General features: G+C 49.9%; 1 protein-coding gene across 1 annotated transcript; it reads left to right on the plus strand.

The window, feature by feature from the left end:
• The first annotated feature begins 11,832 nt into the window (after nt 1-11,832).
• LOC148754564 (melanoma-associated antigen B1-like) lies at nt 11,833-12,846 on the plus strand. The gene has a single exon (XM_088795073.1). The coding sequence runs from the start codon at nt 11,833-11,835 to the stop codon at nt 12,844-12,846; it is 1,014 nt and encodes a 337-aa protein (XP_088651199.1).
• The last annotated feature ends 9,592 nt before the right edge of the window (nt 12,847-22,438 follow it).

A 22,438-nucleotide genomic window follows, 5' to 3' on the forward strand; every position in this document is an offset into this window, starting at 1 on the left:
CCTGAGGCAAGGCAGTTTAAGTTTTGGAAGCTACAAGTCAGTCCCCGCAATACACTTTTACATTAAACTACACGGTGGACTGTATGAGGCTATGGGACTGGTGAGCAGAGGCCAGATCCTCAGATGAGGTGTCTGAGTTGAGAGAAAATGACTGGAAAACTGCACTGTGGGGTAAGGTCCAAAATTAAGGCCCAATAATATGGGCTGCCTGGACATTTGGAGAAACCAGCAGGGCCTCACGTCCCCTAAATGCATGTTCCCCTCCATAGTGTTGATTTGCATATAAGGTCCCCTAGCAAACAAGCAGCTTTCTAAGGGGACAAGGCACAGATCTTGCTCATTCCTAAGCAGCAGTCGTCTGTTCCCTACCAGCCTGCAGAATTTTGCAGACAATCTGATTACACGCTGCCATGGGAACTAGGGGTTAGTTTACCCTCTTGATACCAAAAACGCCCCCTCCCAAAGACACTGTCTCTACACTGTGTTCCCGAGTGCAACCCACGTGTGGCACAGTGGGGCACGCGGTGTCCTCCCCATCCTGTGAGTACACATGGTTAATAAATGGCTGTCTATCTCATCTCTACAGTGTCCAGTGTTGTGTGTGTGGACACCCCATGACCACCTTCCTCACCTCATGGGGTAAACAGAAGGCCGTAAAACATGCTCTTGTGAATTACGTTGGGATGGTAGATAACCCAGAAAAAATGTCCACCTGGGTCAGTGTAGTAGTTATCGCAGGCTGCCATAACAAAATACCCGTGACTGGGTGGCTTAAACAACCAAAATTCATTTTCTCAGTGTTCTGGAAGCTGGAAGTCCAAGGTCGAGAACTGGCAGGGTTAATTCCCTCTGAGGCCTCTCTCTCTCCTTGGCTGGTAGACAACTACCCTCTTCACGTGGCTGTCTCATTATGTGAGTGTGTCCCTGGTGTCTCCTTGTGTGTCGTAATCTCTTCTTATAAGGACACCACGCAGACTGCATTATGGCCCACCCTAATGGCCTCATTTTAACTTCACCATCCTTTGAAGACCTGATTTGCAACTACAGTGCCTTTCTGAGATACTGAGGGTTATGACTTCAACAAGAATTTTGGGGGACACAATGGTCTCTCCTGTTTCATAGATCCACACATAAAGATGTAATGTGTCCAATTGGAATGCTTAACAACTACACCCCTGGAGACTCATCATCATTTCCAGGTTGACCTGATATATTCCACGAGGTTGGAATTTTGAGGGGATGTTGTAATTGAATCAGGCATGTAAGGATCTTGGGAGGGGACATGTTTTGCATAAGGTAGGGACATGAAACAACGGGGCCTAAAGGGCAGGCTGCGGTAGACAGAGTTGTACTGGGCACACATGATCCTTACCTACTGGTGATTATACCTTTGTGTATTCCTGTCCTCAAGTGCAGGTAGGGCCTGTGGCTTGATTCTAAGGAATTGATTGCGACAAAGATGCTGGGATGTCCAGCAATTGCATTACATTGCACATCAAAAGCGAGCGCTCACTATCCTGCTCGTCTTGAAGAAGAAATGTTCCATGTTTTGAATAGCTTACGGAGAGGGCAATGTGGCATGAAATTGCAGGTTGTTTATTTTTTTTTCTTTTCTTTTTTATCAAAGTTTATTGGGGTGACAATTGTTAGTAAAGTTACATACGTTTCAGGTATGCAATTCTGTAATACGTCATCTCTGTATCATGTTGTGAGTTCACTACCCAAGTCAGTTCTCCTTCCATTACCATATAGTTGATCGTTTAGATAAGGAATTTTTCCTCTAAGCAACAGTCAGGAAACAAACAAACCCTAACTCCTATAGACAAAAGGAAAGGAATTCTGCCCCCAAAACTGAGTGTGCTGGAAAGTGGATTTTTCTTGGTCACTTCCAGGTTTCAGTCCAGCATGGAAGGAGCGGCAACTGTCACGCCCATGCTCCCAACAAGAAACAAACTGAACATACTGGAAACGGAGCCACCTTCTTAGCTCCATCAGAGAACTGAGGTCACAAGGCAATGCTGCCCCCGAAACGAAGAGATTGAGTGGGAGATACAGAGAATCAGAGCTCTTTGGAGCAGAACTCCTAGAGCAGAAACCACTGCTAGAGCCAATAACAGGGTAAGAAAACCAGTATATTTGCCAAATTGCTGGAGGCTCAGCTAGAGATGTAAAAACTCCAGGCAGGTCCAGTTCAACAGGGACTCCTAAACTTTTGTGAGTTTTACCTCCAGGAGCCCTACGAGGTCCTCACCCTTGTATTTTCAGTCGGGGGAAGGACAGAGCAGCCATTTTGAAAAATGCCTAAGGCAACCTATTCTTTATAAAAAGGCCAGTTTAAAGAGAAACTATTGATCAGAACCTAACTGACTAGGGTTTCACCTGAGCCTAAACAATCTGGGGAGAGGAAATGCCCAACTATAGGCCTCTCAACTTCCTTTACCTAAGGGGTGAAAAAACTGAAAAGCACTTGTGAAATCATAGCCCAGAGGAACAGGTCCACTAAAAATCTGAGATCTAATCATCCGATTATACAATATTCCCCCTCACCCCACACCTTACCACCACATCAGCAAAGCTCCTGTATAATAAACAAGGGATTACAACGCAAAGACCTGCACATCTCAGACATTCGTTAAGAAGAACAAGGGAGACAAAAACGAGGACACCACAGGACATTTGGCGTCTGATACCTACAGCTCCATCAGATAGTAACAGCCTGAGTCTGGGCCAGAAAAACAAAACACAAAACCTCACACAAAAGACCTACTTACCCCAGTTCCTCTGACCCAGTACGTTCTGTCTGACTTTGAACCAAAAATTAAAAGCATAATAAAAGACAAGAAACACAGTTTGCAGAGACAGATCACGCATCAGATTCAGAATCAGATATGGCCCACATCCTGGAATTATCATGCAAGTAATTTAAAATAACACTGATTAATATGCTAAGGTCTACAATGGAAAAAGTGAACAACAGGCAAGAATAATAAGTAGGTAATGTAAGTAGAGAGATGTAAACTCTAAGAAAGAATCAAAAACCAATACTGGAAATAAAAAAGAGAAATGAAGAAAGTCTTTGATGGGCGCACCAGGGGACTGAACATGGCTGAGGTAAAAACACCAGGGAACTTGAAAAATTGTTGATAAAACTTTCAACTGAAATGCAAAGAAAAAGAACAAAAAAGACAGGAGAATAGCCAAGAACTATTGTCTTCTCTCTTTGAGAGGGAATGGCCCCCTTTTGAATGACAAAAGGTATGTATAACATTTGAGTGGTAGCAACACTAGAAGGAGGAGAAAGAAACAAAGAAACAGAAGAAATGCATAAAGTAATAATGACTGAGGTTTTCCCAAAATTAATGACAAACACTAAACCCCACATCCGGGAAGTTCAGAGAATTCCAAACAGTATAAATACCAAGAAATCTATACCTAGAAATATCACATCCAACTGGAGAAAACTAAATAAAAAGATAATTCCTTGAAAAAAGCCAGAGAAGGAGGCACCTTCCCTACACAGAAACAAGGATATGAATTACATTGGCCATCTCCTCAAAAACTATGCACATAAGAAGAGAGTTGAATTAAAGCTTTCAAGTGTTGGAAGTAAAAAAGCACCAACCTGAAATTCTGCATCCAGGTGAAATTATCCTTCAAAGTGAAGGACAGTGAAAGATTTTCTCAGACAAATAAAAACTGGGCTAATTCGTTACTAGAACCGCTTTGAAAGAAATGTTAAACTAAGTTTTTCAGAGAGAAGGAAAATGATAAAGGCCAGCAACTCAGGTCTACATAAAGACAGGAAGAGTGTTAGAGAGGGAATAAATGAAGATGAAATAAAATATGTCACTTTTGCTTATTTGATCTAACAGATAACAAACAGTTTATAATAATCACAGCAGCAATGTACTCAGTAATTATACCTGATGAATAAGTAAAATGAATGACAGCAATACGAGTATTACAGGGAACAGGACTTGGTAGTGCACTGTTTGAACGTGGACTTGGATTAGTTATAAATGTGCAAACTTCAAACTCTAGGGCATCCACTGCAGTAAGTAAAGAAATTAGTATAATTGATATGCTAAGCAGGAGAGAAAATGGAATAATGTAAAATGCTCAATTAAAACCAGGGCAGGTAGCAAAAGACTGGGAGACAGAAAAGAAACGAAGAACAAGGGTGACAAATAGAAAACAGTAACTAATATGGTAGATATTAATCCAACTATACCAATCATTAATTGAAAAGTCAGTAGTCCTAATACCCTAATTAAAGGACAGAAATTGTCAGAGATTAGAAAAAGAAGAACAAGACCATATTACATATTGCCTGCAACGAACCCACCTTAAAATAAAGATACAGATAAAGCAAAGGGATGCAAAATGATATACCATTCTGACACAAATGAAAGAAAACTGGAGTAGCCATATTTATTTCAGACAAAGCAGAATCCAGATCCAGAGAACACTATAAATAAGTATTACCGATATTTCAAGATGACAATCAGTGGACAAGGATCAAGTTCTACCTAAAGAAGAATTTCAAGTTATAAACTCAAAGGAATTTTAGAATTAGAGAATTAACATCCTGCAGCCTCTAACGTATGTACGGATAAAAGTGATGACTGCCAACATCACCAAAAAGAGACAGGAGACACGCATTTCCTAACTAAGTGCACATTGTTACCTCTAGAGTGTGCCTGCCAATAACCAAACAAAAACCTAAAGCTTAATGTGAACAAGATCCTACTTATAAAAATTGAGGATTGTTAATGATGCATGTCAGGTAATTGGGTTCACTATTCTGTTCTCCGTACTGTTGTGTATGTTTGAGAATTTCTATAATAAGAGTATTTTATTTAAATATCATATCTTTAATATGAAAATTGAAGTGAAATGGACCATTTTTAGCACATTGTAAATAATTAAATAGATCCACAGAGAAACAGAAATCTTCAATCCACATAATACAAACAGAAACTACAGTCCAACCCAAGGCAACGTTTTAATCCTCCAAGACCACCCTGGTTTGGGTACTTGTTAACACCAAATAGCAAAAGAAAAACTAATATCGATTCATGCAAACTCTTCTAAACCATACCAAACGACAGGGAATTAGTCAACCGTTTTAACAGGCTACCTCTACTTCATACAAACACCAGGCAAGGATCCCTCAATAAAACAATACTTAGGCCAAACCTAGTCACATAGGGACAGATATTCTAAATAAATACGGAGTATTTCCAATATAGCCGTTAATTAACACTAGGAAACACTGTCAACTGGAAATCACTACATTAGCACAAAAAGGGGGAACCATATGACCATGTGCAAGGATAAAGCAAAAGTCTCTGAGGTTAAAGGAAAAGAGAGAATCTTAAAAGCAGCAAGAGAAAAGCAGATAGTCACATACAAGGGAGCTCGCATCCAAAAGACTGTCAGGTGATTTCTCAACAGAAGCTTGCAGGCCACAAGGAATTAGCAGGAAATATTCAAAGTGATGAAAAACAGGGACACAACCAAGACTACTCTACCCAGCAAGGCTGTCATTTAGATCGAAGAATAGATAAAGAGCTTCCCCTACGAGCAAAGAAAAAGCAGTTTATCACCACCAGATCAGTGTTACAAGAAATGTTAGAGGTGTCTTTAGGAAGAAGAAAAACAGGTAAAAAAATATGAATAATAAAATGGCAGTAGCTATATGTCTATCAAAAATTAGTTTCAATATTAATGGATTAAATGCTCCAAACAAAACACATAGTGGGGCTGAACGGATATGAAAACAAGAACCTTACGTATGCTGCCTGCAAGAGACACAGTTCAGATCACAAGACACATACTGACAAAAGGTAAAGGAATGGAAAAAGATACTTCATGATAATGGAAACAAACAAACAAACAAACAAACAAAAAGCTGGGGTACCAACACTTATACCAGACAAAACAGACTTTAAAACAAAGGCTGTTACAAGAGACAAAAAAGGACCTATTAATTTCACTTCTGGGTAGTTTTCCAAAGAAACCTAAAACACTATTTCCAAAAGACATCCACCCGTATGTTCACTGCAGTATTATTTACAAGAGGCAAGATACGGAAGCAAACTAAGTGTCCGTCAATACATAAATGGATAAAGAAGAAGTCGTACATCTTAAATACTATGGAACATTATGCAACCACTGAAAAAAAGAATGAAATCTTGCCATCTGCAACAACATAGATGGACCTACATACAGGGTATTGTGCCAACTGAAATAAGTCAGAGAAAGACAAATACAATGTGATTTCACTTACATGTGGAATTTAAAAAACAAAATAAACAAACAAAACAGAAACAAACTCATACATACAGAGAACATTTTGATGGGAGACGGGGGATGAGGTTAAGAGGTACAAATTCGTAGTTACAAAATAGTCATGGCATACGGAATATAGACAATAGCATACGGAATATAGACAATAAGTAAGATCGTGATAACTATGTATGGTGTTGGATGGGTACGAGATTTATCAGGGTGATCACCTCGTAAGCTACATAAGTGTCTGATCACTATGTCGTACACATGAAACTAATATAATAATATTGCATGTGAACTATAATTGAAAAATTTTAAAAATGCTAAAAAAGAAAGAGCATTTGACAAAAATTCATACCAGTTCAGGATAATAACTTTTAGCAGTAGCAGAGAATTTCCATTTTGTGAAATCTACTATGAACATACTCAATGTGAAACAATACAAGCATACCCAATAGAGTCATGAAGATGACAAAGATACATGGTATGAAAAACACTGTTTACAACTGGATGAAAATACATACCCAGTACAAAACTATTGTACAAGAATACAAACACCAAAATAGACAAGAAGTAAGAATAGTGAAAAGAAAGAGATAATGATAGTAACAATATGATCTCCTTATTAAAAACCTAAAACTTTTTGCAGAAAGTATTCAGATATATAGGAAACTTGGAAAAGCTGACGTACCAAAGATTCAGGAAACCAAATTCAGGAATCTGGCCAAACGAGATCACTAACAAATTACAACATGGAACGGAAAATATGCCATTTACAACCACAAAAATCTACAAAACATACCTAATAGAAAACCAAACAGAAATGTACAAGTTCTTCACGAGCTCCTCTAAAAACGTACTGATAGGCTTATAGGCTTATTACAAAAGAAGGCTGAGAGCAGTATACTATATTTATTGACAGGAGGGAGAATATTGTCAATAGGTCAATTCTGCTTAAAGTATTCACAGACTTGCTGCCTTACCTATAACTGCAAAGGTGATAAACAAACTCAGGCTGCTGTTTCCCATACTCCAAATCGACCCTGGAAAAATTAAGGAATAACAAAAACAATATTAACAACAATAGTAAAACAAAAAGCATGACAACCCCTGGGGTACACAAAGTCGGTGCTTAACTAGAACCTCTGTGTGGGCAGGTAGGAGAGTGCTCTGAAGCCGAGACTATTCTATAGCAGGAAATAAAGTCAGATTGAGAGGATTGGTTGAAGGAAAGATTTTAAAGATCAAACCTGAATCGTCCATTCAGGGGAACAGAATATTGTAAAACTGAACATTCTGAAATTAATTACAGATTTAGTGCCTTACCCATAGTTTCCAAGATGACTACCAAACTTGGGCTGCTGTTTCCAGGGTCCCAAATCAACCGTTCAAAAACGAAAGAAGTGATAAAAAACAAAAACAAAACAAAAAAAATAAAACAATAGCAGTAAAAAACTAATGAGAAACCGCTTAGAGGCACTAAGTTTGTACTGAATTAGTAATTGTGTGGGGGCAGCTGGCAGCTTGCCATGAAGTAGAGACAGGCCTGTAGAAGGCAGGGATGGTTGGAGGAAAGTTTGTAAAGTTTGGGCCTTGTTTCTTCCAGTGTGCCCCGGGACAGTGAATTTCTAATGTTTCCCTGAAAGAACCCGAGGCAGTGCCTCATAGCCAGGTGCCAGGGCCATGGGGTAAAATCAGGAGGAAAGTCTGAATTGTTTGGGGCAGCGTGAGTCCAGAGGTTGTACAATGACCATGTGAAATGTTGTTAGTAGATGAGGGCTGTGCTTTTGAAACGATCACCTTAATACAATCTCAGGCGTGGGTTAACGCAGAAGAGCAACTATCACAGTGTTTGCACATAAGGACAGAAATTCGTTCCAGAGACTTGCAGCAAGAACACCGACGTCAGCCAACAGAGGCCCCAGGCAGAGCTATCAGGCGAGTGGGCACCCCACTTTCTCCCTGTGAGTCTAGAGGGACCTAGTAAAGGAAGGATTTAACTGAGACAGGGATGACGTAGAGGCCTGCTATGATACGCTACAGAGCAAGTTCATTACCTCGGAACACTGGTGCCCCCGGGGTCTCACCCCCTGCAGCCACGTGTGGGAGCCCTCAGGCAGGAATGGCCGGCAGGGGGGTACCAGCAGCACACGCATCAGGCGTCTCGGGCAGTTGCAGTCCTTGACGTGAGGGGTTGGCCCCAGGTAGACACAGGGGACGGGGCCCAGCACCTACAAGGAGTCAAGGGAGGACAGAGAGGGCTGCGGGGGGAGGGGTCACCATTGCTGTCAGCCTTGGGCGGCCCCACGCATGGCTGCTTGGCTCGGGTCCCTAAACATTTCCTACCGGGGGTTCTGAGGGACATGAGAGCCTCGGTCCGAGGCAGCTGACTCGGGTGGGCAGGAGGAGCAGCCCAGGACCCGCCGAGTCCAGAAAAGGCTCCTGGGTGCCAGTCCTGCGGGCCTCGACCCCAGACCCCAACCCCCTCCCGAGCACGTGCCCCGCCCACACCCACGTGGGCACCGGAAGCGGCCCCGCCCAACTGCCAGGGAGCCCGGCTGCCCAGCGGGAGGCCTGTCCCAGAGCTGCGGTGTGAGGTGCGCAGAGAGAGGAGTCCCACGTCTCATCCTGTCGGCGTCAGGTGCGAGGTGACCTAAGGTACGAGTGCGGGACCTGCCCGACAAGGGCCCCCCTTCCCCCTGAAAACAGGCGGCCACACATGCCGGGCCCCACCCCCACCCCCATTCCCGGGCGGCCTCAAAATGGCTGCTGGGCCCAGAGTCCTCCGCGTACCCCGCGGTCTCAGGGAATGAAGGCCTCGTCCGTCCGGGACTGGTGGGCTCGGGCTCGGCTCGGCTTGGCTGAGGGGGAATCGCAGGCCCCAAAGTCTGAGGTCAGGCCCGTGGTGAGGAGTGCGGGGACCCCAGAGCCAGGAACTGGGGTGACGCATGGCGCCGCCGCCATTGGTCTCGGCGGGTGGAAGGGCTCACGAGCCTCCTCACTTTGCTGTGGGAGAGTCACGGGGGTGGCGGAGCGGGGCTGGGGGGCCGGCAGCAGGTCAGCAGCGGGGACGTTGGCCATGCAGGGTCTGGGCGGGTGGAAGGCCCCACGAGCCTTCTCACTTTGCTGTGTGAGAGTCACGGGGGTGCGGGCCCGGGGCTGGGGGGCTGGCAGCAGGTCAGCAGTGGGGACGTTGGCCATGGAGGGTCTGGGCGGGTGGAAGGCCCCACGAGCCTCCTCACTTTGCTGTGGGAGAGTCACGGGGGTGGCGGAGCGGGGCTGGGGGGGCTGGCAGCAGGTCAGCAGCGGGGACGTTGGCCATGGAGGGTCTCGGCGGGTGTGAGGCCCCACGAGCCTTCTCACTTTGCTGTGGGAGAGTCACGGGGGTGCGGGCCCGGGGCTGGGGGGCCGGCAGCAGGTCAGCAGTGGGGACGTTGGCCATGCAGGGTCTGGGCGGGTGGAAGGCCCCACGAGCCTTCTCACTTTGCTGTGGGAGAGTCACGGGGGTGCGGGCCCGGGGCTGGGGGGCTGGGAGCAGGTCAGCAGTGGGGACGTTAGCCATGGAGGGTCTGGGCGGGTGGAAGGCCCCACGAGCCTTCTCACTTTGCTGTGTGAGAGTCACGGGGGTGAGGGCCCGGGGCTGGGTGGCCGGCAGCAGGTCAGCAGCGGGGACGTTGGCCATGGAGGGTCTCGGCGGGTGTGAGGCCCCACGAGCCTTCTCACTTTGCTGTGGGAGAGTCACGGGGGTGCGGGCCCGGGGCTGGGGGGCCGGCAGCAGGTCAGCAGCGGGGACGTTGGCCATGGAGGGTCTCGGCGGGTGGAAGGCCCCACGAGCCTCCTCACTTTGCTGTGGGAGAGTCACGGGGGTGCGGGCCCGGGGCTGGGGGGCTGGGAGCAGGTCAGCAGTGGGGACGTTGGCCATGGAGGGTCTCGGCGGGTGTGAGGCCCCAGGAGCCTTCTCACTTTGCTGTGGGAGAGTCACGGGGGTGAGGGCCCGGGGCTGGGGGGCCGGCAGCAGGTCAGCAGCGGGGACGTTGGCCATGGAGGGTCTGGGCGGGTGGAAGGCCCCAGGAGCCTTCTCACTTTGCTGTGGGAGAGTCACGGGGGTGCGGGCCCGGGGCTGGGGGGCTGGGAGCAGGTCAGCAGCGGGGACGTTGGCCATGGAGGGTCTGGGCGGGTGGAAGGCCCCACGAGCCTTCTCACTTTGCTGTGGGAGAGTCACGGGGGTGCGGGCCCGGGGCCGGGGGGCTGGCAGCAGGTCAGCAGCGGGGACGTTGGCCATGGAGGGTCTGGGCGGGTGTGAGGCCCCACGAGCCTTCTCACTCTGCTGTGGGAGAGTCATGGGGGTGCGGGCACGGGGCTGGGGGGCCGGCAGCAGGTCAGCAGCGGGGAGGTTGGCCATGGAGGGTCTGGGCGGGTGGAAGGCCCCACGAGCCTTCTCACTTTGCTGTGGGAGAGTCATGGGGGTGCGGGCCCGGGGCTGGGGGGCCGGCAGCAGGTCAGCAGTGGGGACGTTGGCCATGGAGGGTCTGGGCGGGTGGAAGGCCCCACGAGCCTTCTCACTTTGCTGTGGGAGAGTCACGGGGGTGCGGGCCCGGGGCTGGGGGGCTGGGAGCAGGTCAGCAGTGGGGACGTTGGCCATGGAGGGTCTGGGCGGGTGTGAGGCCCCACGAGCCTCCTCACTTTGCTGTGGGAGAGTCATGGGGGTGGCGGAGCGGGGCTGGGGGGCCGGCAGCAGGTCAGCAGTGGGGACGTTGGCCATGGAGGGTCTGGGCGGGTGGAAGGCCCCACGAGCCTTCTCACTTTGCTGTGTGAGAGTCACGGGGGTGAGGGCCCAGGGCTGGGGGGCCGGCAGCAGGTCAGCAGAGGGCCCGTTGGCGATGGAGGTCCCGGGCCCATGTAAAGCCTATGGGGCTTTTCTCACTTTCCTTTGGGAGATCGTAGGGGTGGGGGCCTGGGCCTAAGGGCTGGCAGCAGGTCAGCAGACGGAGGATTTCCAGGTCAGGGAGAGTCAGGGTACGGAGCATGATCACTGTGGGGACCACGCACCCCAAACACAGAGGACACCTCAGAATCCCTAAGTACTGTGATCAAAGAGGGCCCCAGAGACATGTCGATACTGGGTTTGAAGTGTCTACTGGAAAGAAGCGGAGCGCAGTGGGGGGCTGGGGTGCCCGGCCAAAATATACATAATGATCCTGAATGTGAACTGAGAACACATCTCAAACCCAGAACACGAGGTTCCCCTTGCCAGGCCCTGCCGTCACCCCTGTAACTCCAGGTAGGGTGCATGGCTCTGTCCTAGGTACTCTCCATGCAGCTTTGCACGGTTCTGAGGATCCAGGCCAATCAGAGAGGAGCCCCGTGGGTCCCCAGACAGAGCACTGACGGCCCTCAGACCTGCAGAGGCGGCCTTGGTTAAGGCCACGGTGGAATCTCCCTGCAGAGGTGCACACACCATCTCATTCTCCCTCCTCCAGGTGCTGGCATCACCTGCTCTGCCCACACCCGAGCCCGCTGTGCCTGACCTGTGCCATCATGCCTCGGGGTCCGAAGAGTAGACGCCTCCAGGGTGCAGATGAGACTGAGAGTCTCCGAGGTGATCAGGCCGCTGCAGCAGCAGAAGAAGAAGAGTGCCCCACTTGTCCTGTTTCTGGGGGTTCTCCCCCAAGCTGCCCTGCTCCTGGCCCTTTCCAGGAACCTCAGGGAGCCTCAGCCGCTGGGCCTCCCGAGGCAGGTGTCTCATACCCCAGATCTGATGAAGGGGCCCAGAGCCAAGCTGAGGAGGGCCCAAGCACCTCCTTTGCAGCATCGGCCACTCGGTCGGCTCGCGAAGATCCTCTGACCAGGGAGGCACACGTGCTGGTGCGGTTCCTGCTGGGGAAGTATAAACTGGGTGAGTGCATTACATGGGCCGAAATGCTAAAGGCAGTCAAAAAGAAGTACAGGGAGCACTTCTCTGAGGTCCTCAGGAGAGCCTCTGAGCGCATGGAGCTGCTCTTTGGCCTAGAGGTGAAGGAAGTCGACCCCGGCAATCACTTCTATTCCCTTATCACCCTCCTGGATCTCCCCAGTGAGGGAAGTCTGAACAGGGACAAGAGTATACCCAAGACTGGTCTCCTGGTGAACATCCTGGCCGTGATCTTCCTGAAGGGTAACCGCGCCACCGAGGAGGAGGTCTGGAAATCACTCAACGTGTTGGGGGTCTACGCTGGGAAGAGGCACGCCGTCTTCGGGGAACCCAAGAAGCTCATCATGAAAGATTTAGTGCAGCCCGAGTACCTGGAGTACCGCCAGGTGCCCGGCAGTGATCCTCCATGCTACGAGTTCCTGTGGGGCCCAAGAGCCCACGCTGAGACCACCAAGATGCGCGTGCTGGAAATTATGGCCAGGCTCAACGAGACCGTCCCCAGTTCCTTCCCAAAACTGTATGAGGAGGCTTTGAGAGATGAGGAAGAGAGAGCAGAGGTGAGAGCCGCAGCCAGGGCTGCCAGTGTTGCCAAGGCCAGTGCGCCTTCCAAGGCCCCGGCGCACAGCTCCTCCCACATGTAGTGAGGTCTGGGGCAGGCGTTTCTCCTCGGGGTTGAAGAGAGCAGCCTGCCTGCCCAGTAGTGGGCGGTTGAGGTCAGTTTAGTTTTAACAAAATGTTTACCTGGTTTTCTTGTCTTCTCATGAGTGACTTCTGGGTAAAGATAGAAGGATAGAGAGATGATAGATACCAGATAGATACGTAGATAGATAAACACATAGAAACATAGAACAATTTCAGATGTTATTTGTTTTAATAAAGGTTTAGAAGATTCAAAGTAGAAATATGAGAATGACGTGGCTGTGACATATGTTGCTATCTAAAACGTTTGAAAGTTATAAGACAAATTGCGGTGAACGACGGTTTACTTTTAACATAGTGTTTATCTGCATTTCCTTTTTCTTCACGACTAACTTCTAGGTAAATAGATTAGATGTAGGTATAGACAGATATGTAGTATTTTATCAAATGTGATGTCTTTTAAAGAAGGTTTACAACCATCAAAATGTGAATATGTGAATGACATGGCTATCATATTTTTTCTATGTAAAGGGTTTGAAAGTTACAGTTTTGGAATTTCTAAGACAAATTGTGGTGAACGTCGGTTTAGGTGTAAGCAGGATTTCCATGTGCATTTCCTTTTTCACCCCATGAGTAACTTGTAGGTAAAGACAGAATGATGGTAGAGAGACAGTTGGATGCATGGATGGATGGATGGATGGATGGATGGATGGATGGATAGATAGGAGATATAGATAGATGACAGATAGTTATACAGATATGTAGCACTTTGTCAAATGTATCTTTTAATGAAGCGTTACATCCTTCACGATATCAATATGTGAATGACATGCTCTCACATTTTTTACTATCTAGAGGTTTGAATTTTACACTTTTGGAAATTATAAGACAAATTGTGGTCAAGGACAGTTTACTTTTAAAACGGTGTTTATCTGCATTTTGTTTGTCCTCATGAGTAACTTCTAGGTAAAGATAGATTAGATTAGATATACTAACAGACGTAGTATTTTTTTCAAATGTTATGTCTTTTAATGAAGCTTTACAACCTTCAAATTATAAACATGTGAATGACGTGCCTGTCATATTTTTCCTATTTAACGGGTTTGAAAGTTACAGTTTTGGAATTTCTAAGACAAATTGTGGTCGCGGTCTGTTTAATTTTAACACAACGTTAATCTGCTTTTCCATTTTCCTCATGAGTAACCTTTAGGTAAAAAACAGCGAGACCGATAAATAGACTGATATAGATATATAATATTGTTTTCAAATGTTGTTTCGTTTAATAGAAGGTTTAGAACGTTCAGAATATAAATATGTGAATGCTATGGCTCTCACGTTTTTGCTGTTGAAAAGGTTTGAATGTTACTGTTTTGAAATTTGTAAAACAAATGGAAAATATTCAGTACTTTGCTCATGATCGAGATAAGATAACATGACAGTGAAACAGGATTTTCATGGAGATGTAAAAGAATCCAACGATAAAATACTTGGGATCCCAAATGAAGGAAGGAAATTAAAAAACAAAAATTTCACTGTGTTCAATTATTGGTTTGCCGTATTCCTTCTAGTCTTTATTTTTGTTATATTAAAACTACCTGGATTTGCTTAGTTTATTAAAGAAAGTTTGTTGCAGATCATTGCGTATTGTTTGATATGTACTAGATTTAAGAAAAAAAAACTGATGGGTTCTTACTATTTCGGAGATTCAAAATAAACATATAATAGCAGCTAATCATTAAAGACCCACTGTGTCCCAATCCATATCCCAAGTCGTCTATAATACAGTATGTATATGCTTCCATTTCTACACGATAAGGCTTACCGGAGTGCCTTTACAGATGAACAACTTGCAAATGTTTCACCTTCACAAAGCTGTTAAGTGACACAGCTAGGACTAGATCCCCATTTTGAATTTGTGGGAAGTTCACATTTTTCCAATCCTCCCAGCCCGAGTCTGACTTTGTGTCTTTTAATTCACTATTTCCATCACAGAGCTCCAGGAATGCACGTCAGGGGACAAAAAGAAGGTCTCTGCACAGAGAGCAGGGGATTAGAATATTATAGGTAGAGCAGTAGGAATAGCGATACAAATGAGAAGGATGAATAAAGAAGAAAAGAAATAACAGTCAGTGACAGTAGGATTTTGTACACATGCACAGACAGTTAATCTCAAAACATTGGGGTCTCAAAAATCATCCTGGGCAGCCTCCCCCTGTAAAAGTAAATCTTGCACTACAGAAGTCGCATGAGAGGCCAAGTCTGGAAAGAAGGAATCGATCAGTTTGTTTTCTCTCTGACAACCCAGCACCTCGTCTGGGGTCCCTGCATTTTGCCCCAGCCTGCCCCTGTCACATCACTCTTTGGATGAGGACCCAGTCTCTGCCAGGTTTGTGGTAGGAAACTTCTCAATTTGGTAGGGATGTGACATTTCCCAGAAGGGAACCACCACCTCCAGAGCAGTGGGTTCCATAGGGCCCCACCCCAGCTATCAGCCCTTGAAAGACAAAAACAGTTGTGGCTATTCCCGGCTCATCCTGACCTCTGTCTTGGATGTCCCAGGAAGGCTATCCCCTAGGCCTGAGGGCTATCGCTCCAGGTAAGCAGAGGATACAGTCCCTAGATTGGCTCGCAGTCAAGGTGAAGACCTTGATTAACACAACAGAGGGGTCTGCACCTAGGCCCTCCCTCGAGGTTTGCCCTGGCATCTACTTGGAGGCTTTCAAGGAGATGGGGCTTTGCTTTTCAGGTTGGCTGTCCAATTCAGCAGAGAGTGACATCCCAGCGCGAGGCAGCCATCCAGGTAGAAATCCTGTATTAGGGATGAGGCAGCAAGCCACCCCAGAAGAGAGGGAAGGCACAAAGTTCCGCTTCCACAGTCGGCCCTGGACGTCCAGGTAGAGCTTTCAGACTGAGGCTACCCCTCGGTTTCTGAGGGAGGAGACGATCTGGGGGAAGTGCAACTCTTGGACCCATGGGGGAGCCCCATTCAGCCAAGGGGCTAACAGTGTCAATGTAGTGACACTAAGTGACAAAGAGCGTACCCTTCCCAGAAATGAGGGGGCGACCTAGAGCCCTGTCTCACTGTTGGAGACCTGGGCTCTGTAAGGTGACCAGTCACACCTCCCTCCAGGGCGTCTCCTGGACGGGAGGGACCTCATCCAGGAGTACCTCAGGTCAGCAGAGGGAGGAATTCTGGGCTGTGCCAAGAGTCAAGGTGAGGGCCTTGAAGACTGAGGGGACCAGATACCCGTTAACTGGGGGCAGCACAGATTCCTTCCACCGCTGTCAGCCTTGGGAGACCAGATGAGGCCAACTTCCCCTCTTCACAGGGGGTCAGGTTATTGTCAGCCTTTGTATGAGGGGAGAGCTACAGGTCAAGACACGGAGCATACTGAGGGAGGCCTCAGGAGGGCACTGGCCCAGAGCAGAGGGGAGCCCCCAAGTCTCACCATCTTCCAGCCCTGCGAACCCTGGGCAGGGCTAGTCGGATACGTCACCACCTCACTTCCAGCCCCAGAGACTCATTGAAGTGAAGGTGTTGGCCTGAATCTGGAGGTCTCTAGTGGGCCGAGGGAGAAATTCAGGTTCCGACCCGGGAACAACTAAGGGGGCCGCCAACCTCAGAACAGTGAGGTCCCATAGAGAGAGTCTCCCTGTTGCCACTGAACTGATAGCCAGATGTGGGACCCTCCAGACTGCGGACCGACCACCTCACAGCACTGGGGGCCCCACAGAATCCTCCGACTGTCAGCCCTGGGAGGTCCCAGGGAGAGACACCAGGAAGAGGCGCCATCAGATCCCACTGAGAGGCAACTGAGGAGTAAGGGTCTCAGTCTGAGTGGGGTGGTCCCAGTTCAGCAGAGGGAGAAATATTAACGCCCACACGTATGAGTCAAACGTCGGACACTGAGTGAGAACCTTGAGTGCTAACACCCCACGTAAGGCCTGAACCTGCTTCCCACAGCTTTCTGTTTGGGCCGTGGCCGTGTGAGGAGACGCTCACTTTCTGCTGCTTTCTCCCTAGCAAGGTGGACGCCCCGTGTCAGTCTCCTTCCTCCACGTGCTGGCATCACTTACTCCCTGCCCACACTGGTGCCTGCTGTCCTGACCAGTGCCACCACGCCTAGGGGTCAGGAGAGTAAGCTCCACGCTCAGGACAAATGCCGTCAGGCCCAGAGTGAGACCCAGGGGCCCGGGGGTGTTCAGGTCACTTCAGCAGCAGGAGAAGAGTCCCCTCGCCCTTGTCTCCTATATCTCGGGGTGCTCCCAGCTTCTGGCACTGCCCAGGACCCTCAGGTAGCCCCACTGACCACCACTGCGGCTGCAGGTGTTTCATACACGAATTTGGACAATGGTGCCAGGAGTCAAGACGAGGAAAGTAGAGGTAGCTCCCAGGTCCCGGCCCCACTGAGGGCACCTGCAAAGATCCTGTAAGCAGGAATTCAGGACGGTTGGCACACCCCCAGCATACGAAATGAAAGAGACTGCTGTGAAGGCAGCACTGCTGAGACTGTCAAGAGAAAGCACAGGGCACACTTCCTTCAGATCCTCACGAGCGCCGCTGACAGAATAAACAGGTCTGCGGCCTTGACATGCAGGAAGTCAACCCCACTGACCCCTCCGAAGACCTAGTTAGCAAATCGGACATCAGCAAAGAGAAAAGTCTCAGGGGTGACGGAGACTCACCCCTGCCCCGTCTCCTGATGAATCTCCAGGGCCTCATCTCCATGAAGGGTAACCGTGCCACCGACAGGAGATGTGGGAATAGTTGACTACGATGGGCGTCTCTGCGGATGAGAAGCACCGCAGGTGGGGAGCCCTGGAAGCTCATTGCAGAAGATGTGCTACAGCCCAAGTACCTGGAGTCCCCCAGGTGGCCGGCAGTGATCCTCCACGCTACGGGTTCCCGTGGGGCCCAAGAGCCCTCGCTGAGACCACCAGGATGAGCGTGCTGGAGATTTGGGACGACTCAACGAGACCGTCCCCAGTGCCTTCCCAAAGCTGTATGAGGAGGGTGGGGAGATACGGCAGAGAGAGCAGAGGTGAGAGCCGCGGCCAGGGCTGCCCACGTCGCCAGTGCGCGTTCCTTCCAAGGCCACCTCGCACAGCTCCCCCCACGTGTAGTGAGGTCTGGGGCAGGCCGCTCACCTCGGGGTTGAAGAGAGCCGTGAGCCTTCTAAGTAATAGAGCAAAGTATGCGCCAGCGGGACTAAAACACGTATGCTGTTTGGTTTTATCCTTTTTGAGATGAGCAGTTTTTAGGTCAGTATTTTTTTGTTGCTGTTTCCCTTTTTAACAGATGGCTTATTTTGTTTCAGAATCTAGGTTTATTATTGTCATGGATGTCACATTTATTATCATTGAGGTTTAAGATGAACACTTTAGTTATTCTAAACAAATTGAAAACCTCCATATTTTCTTGACACCGATTTACTGTACCTCACGTGACCAAGGCAGTGTTGGGCCTTGGGAAACTGCCAGTCCTGGGGCGACAGTGTGGGGGAGGAGAGGTCATTTTAAGCCAGGCTGCATGGGGGCTGGATGATGCTGTGGGAGTGGTGGGCAGGGGCCAGACCCTCAGATAATGGGTCTCACAGGTGAGGGACAAAGCCTGGAATGGAAAGGACATCTTAACGGTTACCTTGGAGTGTGGGAGAGCAAGAGAGGAACCTCCACCCGGGGCCAGACTAGAAGGGGCCCTGTGCGCTTGCCCTGGGGCAGAGGAGCACAGTGCACAAGCCCGGTGTTTTAGGCATCGGATGTCCACAGAGTCTAGAAAGGAAACATCAATAAACCTCAAAAGATCAGGGGCTCACAAAACCACTGGGCTCAGCCCCTTCCCTTTGGAAAGTAGATCTATTAGAAGTGAAGTCAGATCAGAGCCTAAGTGTGGCTAGTGAGAGAAAGAAGAGATCGCTGTGTTTTCTCTGATAACACAACACCTGTCGTGGGCCCTACTCTGCCTTTGCGGCACCTTCCCCACCTCATGTCACTCCTGGGGCACAAAAAGTTCTCTGCTGGGTTTGCAGTAGGGAGACTAACCAAGAGCTTTCAAAGATGTACCATTTCCCAGGAAGCCTTTCATAGAAGACAGGAGTCGCGAGGAAGACTGATGAACGAGGACTGATGAGACACACCACTTGGTAACTGGAGCGAGACCGGCTTCTGTCTGCTCTCAGACCCAGAAGGCCCGGACAGGGCTGTCGGGCTGAGCATCCCCTCCCTTACTTTCAGGGCTCTCAGGGACATGAGAGCTTTGTTCTATATGGGTGACCTTAAGTTGGAAGAAGGAGCAGTCCCGGGGCCCGTCGTTAGTCAGGTAAGGGTCCCGAGTGAGCATTGGGGTCACACCCCTACCCTGAACGGAGAGGCCCCAAGGAGCCTGCATCCTGCTGTCACCCAGGAAGGGCACAGGGAGGACAGCCTCATGTGGCACTCCCTGACCTTCCCTCTCTGGCACCCCAAGAACTCAGCACTGTGGTTTGTGGCTCTGCGACCCAGGACACTACAGGGACAAATTCCAGGCCCTTCTAGGATTCAAGGGCAGAGCCCGTAGGTACAACAGGGCACCACAGACCCCAGGGCAGTGAGGTGGCACAGAGACTGCCCCCGCCGTCAACCCTGGGATGCCTTGGGCAGGGCTGTCAGAATGACTCAGAGAAAAGGGTGGCAGAATGGAGGGCCTTGGTCTGAGGAGAGGGTCCTCAGGTAAGCCAAGGAAGACGTCCCCGGCCCTGCCAGGAGTCCAGGTGAGGACCCTGAGTCAGGATGTAGGGAACCCTCCACGCTCAGAACTGAGAGACCACAGAGAACCCTGCCCCTGCTGGCTGCCCTGGGATACCTGGGCACTGTTGACAGGATGTGACATACTCACTTCCTCCCGTGGTGTCACAAAGGGGTGAGAGACTTACTCTAAGGGGTGTGGCCTAAGGCCCGCAGTGGCAGGATCTCTAGGCTTTCCAGAGGCCAACGTGAATACTGTGAGGACGAAGGGAACCACACAGCTCACAGCAGTGGAAACAGGACAGAATTCTCTTCCTTACTTGGCCTCAGGAGTCCGAGACAGGTATGGTCAGAGGCGGAGATCCGCACTTCCTCCTGGGGGTCTCAGGGTGGTGCTGGCCTTAGGAGGAGGGGTAGGCCCAAGGGCTGGGGAGCAATTCTAGGCCAGAATGGGGGTGGAAGCAACCACTGAGGGACCACCACCACTAAATCGCAGGGATGACAAAGAATCTGGTCACATCCCTGGGTTCAGCCCTTGAAGACCCAGGACAGGGCTCTCCCGCTGAAGCTCCCCCAACACTTAGGTCTAGGGCAGGTGAAATCCTTAGTTTGAAGGTGGAGCCACCATTCGACTAAAGGGGTGGCATACCAGGCCCTATGTGGAGCCAAAGTAAGGGCCCTTATTGAGGACTGAGGACCCCAAAGTGACCGGGACAGAAACTCCCCACTGGGTCTTGGACAGGGGTGACACCCTGAGGATCCCCCTCACTTTCTTCTCATGGGTTCCATGAACTCCACCAATTGAATGTTGCCCTTGAACATGAAAAAGGGTCTTCTGAAATGAAAAGACTGACAGCCACTGTCCCGTCAGTATGCTAGAGTCAGAAAACACAGGATGCAGCCTAAAGGGGACGGGCCGATTAGAGCAGGAGCCCTGTGGGAATTTCGAGCGGTGTCCTTGGGGAAAACTGCAAATGTAGCCTTGCTTATCACCACGGTGGTATTTCCATGCCGAGTCAGCGTCTCAGAGAGAAGCGGTCTTTGATGTGAGGGGTTGTCCTCAGGTCAGCACGTGAGTGGTGGACCAGCACCTACAAGGAGTCAAGGGAAGACAGAGAGGACTGCGGGGGGGGGGGGGGGGAAGGGTCACCATTACTGTCAGCCTTGGGCGGCCCCACGCATGGCTGCTTGGCTCTGGTCCCTAAACATTTCCTACCGGGGGTTCTGAGGGACATGAGAGCCTCGGTCCAAGGCAGCTGTCGGGTGGGCAGGAGGAGTAGCCCAGGACCCGCTGAGTCCAGAAAAGGCTCCCGAGTGGAGGGCCAGTCCTGCGGGTCTCTCCCCCACCCTGCAGTCCTCCCCCTTCCACTCCCCTGCCCCACGACCCGCCCAGACCCACGCACATGAAGGGGCCCCGCCCAACTGCCACTGACACAGGCTGCCCAGAGGGAAGCCCTGTCTAAGAGTGAGGCCTTATCCCAGAGCTGCGAGCATAGGGTGAGCCGGAGGAGGCCCTCATGTTGTCTTAGTGTCAGGGTGCGAGGTGACCTAAGGTACAAGTGCGGGGACCTGCCCCGAGAACCCAACCACCTTCCCCCGTGAAAACAGGCAGCCACACAGTACCCGGCCCCACCTGCACCCCCATTCCTGGGAGGCCTCAAAGTGGTAGTTAGTTCCAACGTCCTTCACGTACCCCGCGGTCTCAGGGAATAAAGGCCTCCATCCGGGATTGGTGGGCTCTGGCTCAGCTCGGCTGAGGGAGAAATCGCAGGCCCCAAAGACTTAAGGTCAGGCCCGAAGTGAGGAGTGAAGGGACCCCAGACCCAGGAACTGGGGCGGTGCAGATCACAGCCCGACATTGCATGCAAGGGTCCCAGCGGGTGCAAAACCCCAGGTGTTTTCTCACTTTGTGTCAGTACATCATGGGGGTGGGGGCCCGGGCCTAAGGGCTGGCAGCAGGTCAGCACAGGGAGGAATTCCTGGTCAGTGGAGAGTCAGGGGATGGAGCATGATCACTGCGCGGACCACTCACCCCCAAAACACAGAGGACACCTCAGAATCCCTAAGTACTGTCACTCAGGGATCCCCAGGCATTTGTCAGGGAGAAGCACCCCTTAATTCTTCCTCAGGGCATCACAGTGAGTGAAGGCTTTTGTCTGAGTGGTGCAGTCACAGTTCAGCAGAGGGAAGAATCTTAGATACACCCAGACGTTCAAACAGGATTTGAGTGAGACTCGGTGGGAGCATTCATGAGGGGACCTCAACTTGCTCGTGCATCTTTCATTTGAGAGAAGCCAGGCGAATGCAGCCAGAGGAGGCGAAACTCTATTCTTCTGTCAGTTCTTGGGTAGGTGCTGACGTTAGTATGAGATAGGCCCGAAGCAGAGAGAGGAGACCCTGGCTCTAGCTGTGCCAAGGAAGGACACTGAGTGAAGCCTGAGGGACCACCCACCACCCTGAACGTGAGGTGAAGGTAAAGCCAACAGTCAGCAAGAAGGACGTCTCTCAATCCCTACCTGGGACCAGGTGAGCATTCTCAATGAGAACTGACGACTCCAAAAAGTGCAGGACAGAGAGGGCCCCCGAGAGATGTCAGTTTCAGGTGCACTCTCTACGAGAAGCACCGTCTCTCTTCATTCTTGTGGCATGGAGGATTTAAGTGGCAACTCGAGAACCACAGCGGGGAGTGGGGGAGGGGCTTCTTGCCAGTCATTAACATAATCATCCTGAATGTGACCTGAGAGCACTTCCCAAACCCAGGACAAAGGGGTTCCCCTTGACAGGCCCTGCTGTCGCCCCAGTAACATCTAGAAAGGGCTGTGTGGCTCTGTCCTAGGTATGGTCTAAGCTGCTCTACAGGGTTTTCAGCAG

Source organism: Rhinolophus sinicus, chromosome 18, assembly GCF_057876585.1.
Source record: "Rhinolophus sinicus isolate RSI-liver-muscle chromosome 18, RSI-T2T, whole genome shotgun sequence".
Taxonomy (NCBI): domain Eukaryota; kingdom Metazoa; phylum Chordata; class Mammalia; order Chiroptera; family Rhinolophidae; genus Rhinolophus; species Rhinolophus sinicus.